Source organism: Grammomys surdaster, unplaced genomic scaffold (assembly GCF_004785775.1).
Source record: "Grammomys surdaster isolate TR1022 unplaced genomic scaffold, NIH_TR_1.0 126091, whole genome shotgun sequence".
NCBI classification, from domain to species: Eukaryota; Metazoa; Chordata; class Mammalia; order Rodentia; family Muridae; genus Grammomys; species Grammomys surdaster.
This window is the reverse complement of record NW_021620899.1, coordinates 5,234,255-5,247,099: the sequence shown is the minus strand read 5'-3', so window position 1 is coordinate 5,247,099 and position 12,845 is coordinate 5,234,255. Positions and strand designations below refer to the sequence as shown.

At 37.4% G+C, this 12,845-nt stretch overlaps 1 protein-coding gene across 1 annotated transcript in view; it reads left to right on the top strand.

Annotated features, from left to right (window-relative positions):
• The window catches only part of Tmem168 (transmembrane protein 168), a 28,544-nt gene extending 16,161 nt beyond the window's left edge, over nt 1–12,383 (top strand). The window contains exons 4-5 of the mRNA XM_028755952.1: nt 44–318; nt 10,366–12,383. Coding sequence (XP_028611785.1) covers nt 44–318; nt 10,366–10,913 — 823 coding nt within the window. The 3' untranslated portion in view covers nt 10,914–12,383. The remainder of the gene's footprint in view (nt 1–43; nt 319–10,365) is intronic.
• Nucleotides 12,384–12,845: the final 462 nt, after the last annotated feature.

Here is a 12,845-nt window from a genome sequence, read left to right as displayed (position 1 = left end):
TGTTTTCTAAAAGCCAGAGTGTTTTTTTTTTCTCCTTTTGCAGTCCTGATGGTCAACCAACACTGCTTCCACCAGAACATGTACAGGAGTTAAATTTGAGGTCTACTGGCATGCTCAATGCCATCCAAAGATTTTTTGCATTTCATATGATTGAGACCTATGGATGTGACTACTCCACAAGTGGACTGTCTTTTGATACTCTACATTCCAAACTGAAAGCTTTCCTTGAACTTCGGACAGTGGATGGACCTAGACATGATACATATGTTTTGTACTATAGTGGCCACACCCATGGTTCAGGAGAGTGGGCTCTAGCAGGTAAGTTCACTTTTGTCAGTTGTGAAATATAGATAGATAGATAGATAGATAGATAGATAGATAGATAGATAGATAGATAGATGTATGATAGATAGACAGACATTAAAGTTCTCAACTCCCTGCTTCACAGATGACCAAGGTCCAAGGTTATATGATTACTTTTAATTTTGCCAGGAATACTTACTTCATTTTAGTAAGCTGTAACTAGGATTTGAGAGTGGTTTCCTGTATAGTATTTAGAGAGGAAAATAAAGTGATTGATTTGAGACGCAGAATCTCTCTGCCTTTAAAAGTGTTTTCAACTTTGGTACCTGGTATCTGTCTAGAAAATTGTCCATTTCATCCAGATTTTTTAGTTTTGTTGAGTATAGGCTTCTGTAGTAGGATCTGATGATTTTTTGAATTAGTTTAATTAATTAATTAATTTAGTTTCTGTTGTTATGTCTCCCTTTTCAGTTCTGATTTTATTAATTTGGATACTGTCTCTGTGTCCTCTGGTTAGTCTGGCTAATGCTTTATCTATTTTGTTGATTTTCTCAAAGAACTAGCTCCTGGTTTTGTTGATACTTTGTATAGCTCTTTTTGTTTCTACTTGGTTGATTTCAGCCCTGAGTTTGGTTATTTCCTGATGTCTACTCCTCTTGGATGTATTTGCTTCTTTTTGTTCTAGAGCTTTCAGGTGTGCTGTCAAGTTGCTAGTGTATGTTCTCTCAATTTCTTTTTGTAGGCACCTAGAGCTATGAGATTTCCTCTTAACACTGCTTTCATTGTGACCTAAAGATTTGGTATGATGAGCCTTCATTTTCATTAACTTCTAAAAAGTCTTAAATTTCTTTTTTTATTTCTTCCTTGACCAAGTCATCATTGAGTGTAGAGTGTTGTTCAGTTTCCAAGTGTATGTGGGCTTTCTATTGTTTTTCTTGTTATTGAAGACCAGCCTTAGTCCGTGGTGATCTAATAGGATGCAAGGGATTATTTCAGTCTTTTTGTATCTGTTGAGGCCTGCTTTGTGACCAATTATATGGTCAATTTTCAAAATGGTACCATGAGGTGCTGAGAAGAAGGTATATTCTTTTGTTTTAGGATGAAATGTTCTATAGATATCTGTTAAATCCATTTGGTTCAAAACTTCTGTTAGTTTCACTGTGTCTCTGTTTAGTTTCTGTTTCCATGATCTGTCCATTGCTGAGAATGGGGTATTGAAATCCCCCACTATTATTGTATGAGGTGTAATATGTGCTTTGAGCTTTAGTAAGGCTTCTTTTATGAATGTGGGTGCCCTTGCATTTGGAACATAGATGTTCAGAATTGAGAATTCATCTTGGTAGATTTTTTCCTTTGAGGAGTGTGATGTGTCCTTCCTTATCTTTTTTTAATACTTTTGGTTAAAAGTCGATTTTATTAATATTAGAATGGCTACTCCAGCTTGTTTCTTGGGACTATTTGCTTGGAAAATTGTTTTCCATCCTTTTATTCTGAGATCGTGTCTGTCTTTGTCACTGAGGTGCGTTTCCTGTATGCAGCAAAATTCTGGTCCTGTTTATGTATCCAGTCTTTTAGTCTGTGTCTTTTATTGGGGAATTGAGCCCATTAGTGTTAAGAGATATTAAGGAAAAATGATTGTTGCTCTTTGTTATTTTTGTTATTAGAGGTGGAATTATGTTTATGTAGCTATCTTCTTTTGGGTTTGTTGGAAGATTACTTTTTTGCTTTTTCTAGGTTGTAGTTTCCCTCTTTGTGTTGGAGTTTTTCATCTATTATCCTTTGTAGGGATGGATTTGTGGAAAGATATTGTGTAAACTTGATTTTGTCATGGAATATCTTAGTTTCTCCATCTATAGTGATTGAGAGTTTTGCTGGATATAGTAATCTGGGCTGGCATTTGTGTTCTCTTAGGGTCTCTATGATATCAGTCCAGGATCTTCTGGCTTTTATAGTCTCTGGTGGGAAGTCTGGTGTAATTCTTATAGGTCTGCCTTTATATGTTACTCGACCTTTTTTCCTTTTTGCTTTTAATATTTTTTCTTTGTTTTGTGCATTTGATGTTTTGATTATTATGTAATAGGAGGAATTTCTTTTCTGGTCTAGTATATTTGGAGTTCTGTAGGCTTCTGGTATGTTCATGGACATCTGTTTCTTTAGGTTAGGGAAGTTTTCTTTGAGATATTTACTGTCCCTTTAAGTTTGGAATCTTCACTCTCATCTATGCCTATTATCCTTAGGTTTGGTCTTCTTATTGTATCCTGGATTTCCTGAATGTTTTGTGTTAGTAACGTTTTACGTTTTGCATTTTCTTTGACAGTTTTGTCAATGTTTTCCATAGTGTCTTCTGCACATGAGATTCTCTCTTCTATCTCTTGTATTTTGTTGATGATGCTTCCATCTATGACTCCTGCTCTCTCTCCTAGGTTGAGTGGAGCCTGGCACTGGAGATGTGCTTCTTCACACTCAACTGGCTAAGAAAATAATTTTTTGGAATAAGTGTTTTACATGTACTTTCATTAAGGATTTATACCTAATATAATTTTTTCAAAAAGGCTACATTTTCTTCTTAAATATTTTAAAATTTATTTCGAGCCCCTCTTTAAAAAATAAATGCTACACATTCAGCTTACTAATATTTATATCACCTTTCTCTTTTCTGGAAGAAAAAAAAGATATAATAGATAGTATCTAAATTTGGTATTGTTGAGTTTTATGGAGTTAGGAACAATTTCTGAGAACTTAATTTTAAAATAGTTATAATTTTGATAAATATCTAGATGTAACATTCTAGAATAATATCTTTGTAGTCTTTGAAATACACTATAAGTAAATTGGCCATTATGCAATTTCTTTGTTAGCCAAAAAGTTTTGTAGTTATATAACTGTTCTAGAGTTTATCATACAAAGCAAGAAAGTAAACTGCAAAGGAGAAATGAGTGGTGGGTGTAGTGTAGTGAGACATAACTAACTACCCTGTGGTATCTCATACCTCAGGAGTGCATCTAGCCTGGGACCTGGCCTGCAGCACCTGCCTCATTTGCAAGTAGTGAGGTTGAGCCTGAACCATAAACTCTTCAGATTGAGTTCCCATACCTGCTTGACACAAGCCTTCCAACACTGATTTTGCATTGAAATCTAATAGAATACCCCTGCTGTGTGGAAAATGTTCTCATTTGTTCCAAATTAAATGCCAAAGAACTTAAACTCTGATAGCTTATTAATAGCTATCTCTGGAAGTATAATCCATTAGCACTAGATTTTACTTGGGTTAACAAATTAACTTCAAGTTCAAAACAATATTATTTTGGGAACAAGAATCTCAATGTGTCTCTGTTCCATACTTTAACAGGTACTACTTAGAATGTGTAGTCTTTTTTAATTCATGGAGTTTAACTTGATCATTTTGCCTCCTTGCTTTAGAGTATAAAACCATTAGAATAATTATCAGAGAGACAGAAATGATCAAATAGTAAGATAGTTTATTATCAGTTTATCATGCACAGAACCTGTAAAAAGCAGTCTCAGTTACTTAGTGAATTATTGTTACTGGAATAGTGAATTACTGTTACTGGAGATAAAAGTTAAGTGGATTGAATCATTGCCCAAAGCCAAGTATAGGATAGAAACTATAGGAAAGCAGAGGAAACACTACTCACAAGGCGTTAGTGCTGCTCTACATGCCTTGTTGATGTTACAAGAGAATTAGGGTAGAATGTGCTGAAAATATTGAATATCCATGAGTGCCATGGTAGGCAGTGATGTTCTGTGCAGGGTGGAATTTGTGTCATTGCTTGTAGTCTATGTTGTCTATGTAGTCTGATGTCCAGAGACATTTAATAGGTCTGGAAATTATGAAAAATTAACTTTTGGACATTTTCTAAAAAACTAGAGGAATACTAGTAGTACATGGGAACCATGGATTGAAGTCTTGCCTCTAAAACAGTATGCATGAGTGTTAGCACAATTTATATGTGGTATACATTCTGATAACCAGCTGATGATTAGTTATACATAGATACTGAGACATAGCCTGGCTTCTGAAGTCCTATTATCAGCAGAGTTGCAAATTATAAAAGATACTCTTACTACTTTGATCGTTTAACAAAGATACTTTCTCTTAGTAGAAAAATATATTCCAAATATAGCTAGTTGGATTTTTGCTGGTAATTCCAGCATGTTAAAGCTTTTTCTAATTGTGAAAGTATCAATTACTCTGTGGAGAGTCCCAAGCAGGCTTTGCAACAGGCAAGGAACTGATCCTTGAAAAGATAAGAATAAAATTGATTCTGCCTGCCTTTAGTATGGGTGCTGGACAAAGACTTCTAGAGTCTCTCATCAGTTCCCATGTTTTGTTATATTTAAGAACACTTTTGGATAGAAGTTTTCAGATAATAAACAATTAACTTAGCCCTGTGAGCACAACAGAGCTGAGGCGTGCTACAGTGAAGCTGCAGAGTCCATGGTTCATCCACACTGGGTGCTGTTGACTTAGAAACAATGCTCAAGACGAGGGTCTATGGAGGAAGATGGAGATAAACTTAATGCTGGCCCTAAGATAACATAGAGATCACTTAGATTGTTGTAAAGTACAGATAGCATCTCTCACAAGGATGTCTTTTATGGCCTAGAAGTATTGGTCAAGGTTTTAGAGGGAAAGGATAAACAAAACATAAATTCTGAAAGATACAGGTAGGGTCTGGCTTACTAGACCGCGAGGACCACCAGGTTCTAAACTATATGCATTCCCAGCATTCCAGGAAGAGGACAGATTAAACATCTCTTTCATTTGAAAGATGCCTGGGAGTTTAACTTTTCTGCCTTCTCCAGTGATTATATGCATGCACAAGCATGTTTTGCCCTCTACAGTTGATCCATCTAAAATTTATGGAAAACAGAAAAAAAGTGTTTTGTATTGGGAATGGCAACAGATTTCCAAATACCCAGTAATACTTCCTGCTATAATTTCTGCAGACAAGCTTCTGTGTTGTACCTTGTCTTCATAATAACATAAAAATTCCCTTATAAAATTTTTGTAAGTTTTATTTTATTATAAAATTTTCTTAAGATTATTCTATAGTCTATTTCTGTCCCCCCCCCCCATTGTAGAGTTTGTATTACCTTAGACAACAGTGGTAAATGTAAGCTTGCCTCTACTTCTGTTCTTTCCTTGGGATAGATTACTAGAATTAAAATGATTGTGTCCTTTTGTCATCAAGACAGCCAGGGTGAGGTGAAGAAAGCTGCCTCGGGCACACAGATGAAGGGAGAAGTGTGCAATTCTTTCATTTCCTATACCTAGAAAGACTAAAGACTCTACCAAAGACTCAGAACTGACAAAGATTTAGCATATTAGCAGGATTCAAACCAACATACCTTTTTGTGTATCAGTAGTGAACTAAATCAGGAAAGTATTATCACTGACAGTAGACTCAGAATCAAAAAAGAAGAAAACAAAACTGTAGGAATAATCCTACCCAAGGAGGACAAAGACTATGAACAACTAAGAAATCAATTGAAGAAAGCAGTTGAAGATGGGAAATTCTCCCATGTTCATAGATTGAGAGAATAATATCACACTGCAAAAGCAATCTACAGATTAATCCAGTTCCCATTAAAATACTAATGAAATCCTTTATAAACAAGAAAAAAAAATCTAAATCCTAAAATTTGTAAGTGAGGGCTCAGTGAAACCACAGAACTAGACATTTTGTGGGTAGAAATAAGGATATATTGAGGAACTCAAACTGCCAGGGCAGAGAGAACAACAAATGCAGAAACAACTTTGCCAATTTCATGGGGAGCAGGCAGCAGTTGCGGGGAGGGGCCTGACAGTCAGAGAAGTCTGAGAGTTTGGGTAGCTGGTAGTAGGGTGGGGGCCAGAACAGCCTGGGAGCTGGTGTGGGGACTTTGGTCTGTTACAAGCTTGTTTGAGTTAATCAGGTACTAGACACTCTTGCTAGAGGTAGTTGACTGGGGTGGAGGTGGATAGGGCAAAGGATAAGGGAAATCATGACTTTCCTGACAAACAGAAACTCACTTTATAAGGTTTCTGACAACTGCTGAGTTTAAGTTTTGTTTGAGTGCTAGTCATTCTTCTGTTTACTGGGTCAAAATCCAGCCGGTGAATAAGCACCGACTCATTCAGGACAACAGCAGCAGCAGTGTCCTATACTTGTTGGGCCTGCTTTGGACCAAACAAAATTCACATGAAAACACAAATATTTTGAATAACCAAACTGGCTGAGCACAAAGTGAGATGCCTACAGGCATGGAATATGTGCTCGAAATGTAAAGTATGTTATATAAGCTTTATATCAGCTTTATATATGCAGCAGTGACTCTTCCTTATCAAAGTAGTTTTGAGTGCTGTGCATGCATAGTATTTCCTTCTAGTGACTGAGAAGCCCAGCACACAACAGTTAACAGAACTTACCTGCTCTGTTTTTGTCTTTTAACAGGCCCCAGTGTCTCTCCTTTTTCCCCCTCTCCTGTCTTCTCTCCCATCTCTCCATCTTGTCTTTTTTGCCTCCATTTCTCCATTCCTGATTCTTAGTAGAATGTTCTCCATGTCGCTGTACTTTTTGTTGAGGTAGCTTCAGGACTGGGAAGGGTTGTCATATTACTCTTGGCATTATTAAGCTGTGCTAGCAATTTGGAGGGAAGTTCCCTTCATTTAGTAGGTGCCTACTTTACTTATTAAGATAAAGAAAACCTGTTTTTTTGGGTTTTTTGATTGTTTTGTTTTTATCAGTGATATACAATGGGGATTAATAGACTGTGTATAGGACCAGTTTCATATGTTGAGTTGGCATTGTCTGGAAATTCACAGCTACATTAGTTAAATTTCATTTTTTTCCAATTTGTAAAAGAGTCATATCCTGTATTAAATATGCAAGGTTTTATCTGTGTGGATGAGATCATAGAAACTAGTGAAGTCTTTTCTAAATACTGAGAAAAAACTTATTCATAATAATGATGTTTTAATGCTGTATTCTTAAAAAATGCAAAAAAATTCACAATGAGGCAGATAGAAACATATTTACTTTAGAGTTTTGGACCTGGAGGGTTTCTGTGTTCCTTGGGGGTTTTTCAGGTATAGCTCTGCTTTAAATATAAACACACTCATAAACTCTTCTCTAGGCTTAGGAAGTGCTAAGGATTTCTGAGGAGTGGCCCTGTCCTCACTCAGGAGATGCTTGCTTTTGAAGGCAAGGAAGGATTGGATTACCAAATGATTTTTTTTATAGAGCCAATTATTTGAGACTTTTACATCTTGAGCTGTAGAACCCCTGTAACCACAGTAGTTGTGAGAAGCAAGAGGAAACAAAACTGGAAAAGGTGTGCTTGTATTCTGATCAAATGTTCTTTGTGGGAATAATTATTAAAACTTTTCTATATATTTAATGTTTCATAAAACCTTTTGGTTTTTTCAAATAAAAATTTTTTATTTCCTATATAAAAATGTAATATCAATTCTTATGTCATAAAAGCCAGGTGACAGCTTGCATTTGATATTAAGAGTTCTTGTTTCTACCCACGATTAGAATGTTTGCTTTCCTGCATAATTTCACTTTTCTTTTACTACATTTATCTACAGACAGTCTCTAGCTTACAGTAGTTAAGCACAACGAATTTACAGTGGTACAAAAGCTGGATGCAGTCATTGAAAGCATTTGTTTTGTTGTTTTACCAGACCGTCAGTGTGATACTAATGCAGGGATCCTGGGTAGTGTCAGCTAGCTTGAACGCTGCCAGTCATAGTCCCAAAGATAGACAGCTAATGCTCGATGGAATGTATTGTGTCGTTTGTCGTTTCTGTTTAGTAGGTGAATACTATTATGAGTTAATTAACTTGTGGGTTAGGCAGTATTCATACCTGTATTTGGCTTTTTTTTGTTTTGGTTCCTCGTCACTGTGTCAGAATATATAAAAGAGGTATGTTTAGATATTATAGTAAGAAAAGCATGGTGACAAGCAACACTGTGATAGAAGAAGCATGGGCTGTGACTCCTCACCTCCTCACATGTTAGAAGAAGAAGAAGAAGAAGAAGAAGAAGAAGAAGAAGAAGAAGAAGAAGAAGAAGAAGAAGAAGAAGAAGAAGAAGCAGCAGCAGCAGCAGCAGCAAATACAAGTCAGATTATTAATGTTGAGTACCGCCCCTAGGGAACTATTTTCTGCAATGAAGCTCTACCTCCTTGGCATTGTATAATTTCCCAAAATAGTGCCACCACCTGAGGAACAAGTGTTCACACACATAAGCCTGAGTTCCTGTCTCAAAGAAGTTAAATGAAAACCAAGCAGATATACATGACCTTGTGGGAACATGTCACATTCAGACCGCAGCAAACCAATTGTGGGGTTAGGAAATGAAATAACTCACTTAAAATTACATAGCTGGTAAAGGAAGAAGAGGAGAGCTAGGAGTGAAGAAAGATTACCTAATATAATCTTAATTGATCCAATGTCCTCCAAAAGAGATTCAAGAATTTTTGGTTTTTCCAGTGTCAGCTAATATTTTTTGTGATTTTCTTTGAATTATTTTCTACATAGACATTTCATTTTCAGTTTACTTGTGATGAAGAGTTTTATTCTTTCTTGTTCTGAGATAATGCCAGTGTTTATAATATTTTTAAAAATTTTTTAATCTTTTTTTACAGTCCAGTCTTTATCCCCTTCCTGGTCCATCTTCTGACTGTTTCCTCATCCTATACCTTTTCACTCTGTCTCCAAGAGGATGTCCCCTACCCCCATCCCACCAGACCTCCCCACTCCATGGGACTTCAAATCTCTCTAGGGTTAGGTGCATCTTCTCTCACTGAGGCCAAACCAGGCAGTCCCTGCTGTATATGTGTTGGGGGGCTCATATCAGCTGGTGTATGCTGCCTGGTTGGTGACTCAGTGTCTGAGAGATCTTGGGGATCCAGGTTAGTTTAGACTGCTGGTCTTTCTATAAAGTCACCCTCTTCCTCAGCTTCTTCCAGCTTTTCCCTAATTCAACCAAAGAGGTCACCAGGTTCTGTCCGTTGGTTGGGTGTAAGTATTTGCATCTGACTCTTTCAGCTGTTTGTTGGGCCTTTTGGAGTCATGCTAGGCTCCTGTTTGTGAGCACACCATAGAATCAGTAATAGTGTCAGGCCTTGGAGCCTCCCCTTGAGCTGGATCTCAATTTAGACCTGTCACTCAATTCCCTTTCCCTCAGTCTCTTCTCCATTTTTGTCCCTGCAGGACTGTGGGTTGGCAACCACATCCCTCTACTTGATGCCCTGTCTTTCTACTGGAGATGGACTCTACAAGTTCCCTCTCTCGACTATAGGGCATTTCATCTAAGGTCCCTCCCTTTGAGTCTTGAGAGTCCCTCACTTTCCAGGTCTCTGGTACTTTCTAGAGGGTGCCCCCACCTCCCACTCCCAGGGTTGCACATTTCCAATCATTCTGCTGGCCCTCAGGGCTCCTCTCCTGTCTCTCCTCTCCCCATACCTGGTCACATTCCCCTTTTCCTCTCCCTCTCCCCTGCTACTCATGTCCCTACCTCCCTCTGTCCCCATGATTACGTTTTTCTCCCTCACAAGTAGGATTAAGGCATCCTCACTTGGGACCTTTGGCTTTTTAACCATCTTGAGTTCTGTAGACTGTATCTTGGGTATTCTGTAATTTTTTGGCTAATATCCATTTATTAGTGAGTACATACCATGCATATCCTTTTGGGTCTAAGTTACATTACTCAGGATGATATTTTCTACTTCCATCCATTTGCCTACAAAACTCATGATGTCCTCATTCTTAATAGCTGAGTAACATTCCATTGTGCAAATGAACCACATTTTCTGTATCCATTCTTCTGTCTTGGGACATCTGGGTTGTTTCCAGCTTCTGGCTATCACAAACAAGGCCACTATGAACGTAGTGGAGCACGTGCCCCTGTGATATGTTGAGGCAGAAAAGATACTTTTTTTTTAAAGGTATTGTTCTTGTTGTTGTTGTTATTGCTGTTAAGTATTCTAAAAATTTAAAGAAACATACTTCAGAAATCACCACTGTTCAACTTTTTTTCTTGTCCACAGGTGGAGACATACTCCGCCTTGATACGCTTTTAGAATGGTGGAGAGAAAAGAATGGTTCCTTCTGTTCCCGGCTTATCATCATCTTAGACAGCGAGAATTCAAGCCCATGGGTGAAAGAAGTGAGAAAGATTAATGACCAGTATGTTGCTGTTCAGGGGGCTGAGCTGGCGAAGACAGTAGATATTGAAGAAGCTGACCCACCACAGCTGGGTGACTTTACTAGAGACTGGGTAGAGTACAACTGTAACTCCACCAACAACATCTGCTGGACTGAGAAGGGACGCACAGTGAAGGCTGTGTATGGAGTGTCAAAGCGCTGGAGTGACTACACGCTGCACTTGCCGACAGGAAGTGATGTGGCCAAGCACTGGATGTTACACTTCCCTCGTATTACGTATCCCTTAGTGCATTTGGCAAATTGGTTATGTGGTCTGAACCTCTTTTGGATCTGCAAAGCTTGTTTTAGGTGCTTGAAAAGATTAAAAATGAGTTGGTTTCTTCCTACAGTGCTGGACACAGGACAAGGTTTTAAACTTGTCAAATCTTAATTTGGACATCAAGGAAGGATATTATTGAGAGTTCATGTTACCAGTTATCAGTAACTTGCCATTTTTGTATGCTGTATTTTTATTTGTGGAAAGTATCTTGCTACATTTGTAGCTGCTCTCACGTTTCTTAATTATGGGATGTGTAAGATATTGGGAATATGCATGATTTTATACTAAAAGTACACAGAGGGTCATAAAAATGCTGACTGTACATGTGTAAGAGATGTTAAAAGTAACAGTGCACTTTCAGATAACTCTCCATTTGTCTCCAGTGAAAACAAACACAGTTGTCTGTGCTCCGACGTGGCCAACGGACAATTCTCAATGCCTTATTTTCTAGGCATACATTAGAGAATGTAGACCAGACAAATGTGTTTTAAGAGACAATTTACTTACTAGAAGATTCTTTCATGTGTGTGATTCCTATAGGTTTGACCCCAAGACTGTTTGCAGAAGTAAAAACTCTTGGAGCAGGAGGAGACCTGCTCATGATGACTGCAGAATGCCCTTTCTCCAGCACACCCAAACATCTGGGCTATGACCGTTACCAGTACAGCAGAGCAGCCCCAACTGCCTTGGAGATGAAAGCATTGTTAGTGTAGGTTACAGTAAGAGCTTAGAGTCTACAAAGCGTTCCTTCATGGTTAGTGAGGGACTTTGAAATACTGGGAATTTTAAGAGTCCTTCTCAGGGTAATTTTGTTTTCTTAATGAGTAGTATTTCCAGCTACAAATTCCTTTCAAGTAAATTGCCATTCTTTTCAAAAAGTACACTTACAAAATAAACGTAGCAGTTTCTCATTGACCAATTCATCCTGTCTTAAGTATTTCTGAGGAGTTAGTGCTCTGCCATGAAAATTACTTTTCAGATCCTATTGTAATAACTTTTTTCTGCTGAAGGTCAAAGGATGGGAACAGATCATTTTGTTGTTGTTGTTGTATACCTGTATTGTATTATGTAAAAAAGTATTCATTTTGGCAATTTTAGGTAAGCATAATGGTGTGGTTGTAATTTGTAAACTTAAATTCAGTGTTTTGTTGGAGTAAAGTAGGCACTGATCAGGATATCTCCTTAAGAGGAAATTCACTTCCTGTTCCCTTCCAATAATCCTTACATTCTAGATTTTCATCTTGGAAAGAGGGAGGTATAATTAAATTGGAGATTAGACTTTGTTACCATGGTGACTTCTTACCATTGAAGCCATTTTTTCCATGCCCAGAGAAAGAAGGTAAGGTATCTACCATTTTCTCCTGTTGACTTGAAAACTGACGTTTTATTTAGAAAGAAGTCACACCATCAGGGAACTTGTATACGCTATCTATGCAGCATTGCTACAGCCTATTTCTATGTTTTGAATATTGTACTCTGTATTGGAATAATATTTTGTTAAAAATTAATTTTTCATTTAATGTGAAATTAAGAGTTCCTGAATATTTTACTGTATTAAAAGTGGAAGTTATACAAAATGCATTTGCTCTAGAGTTTATGTTTGGTGGCAGGTTAATTTGAAAATATTTCCTTATTCCAAAATACTGAAGAATTGATGCAACATTGGAAGTTAGTGGCATCCTATACACAGTATTTTTTTTTGTAAAATGGATCTCATTTTATAGTTTGAAATACAGATAGTAAATCCCATTGAAAAACTCATTCATTTGTATGCATGTGGAGTTTCAGATGGGTGCCATTTCACATCAGTTTTGTATGATTTTTAGGTTCCCTGGGTCCACAACAAACGAAGGAAAATAGCGTTGAGATGTTACTGGCTGTGCACGTTTATGTGTATCGGCTATTCTTCCCTCCCTAAGTGGGAGCATTGCTCTCTCTAGCTCTAGTCTCTCAAGTCCTTTCTTCCTTTACATATGAAACAATTGAATATGTGGCCATGGGTATCGTTTATGATTTCCTAATTATTGTTCTAAGTAGTTTTCT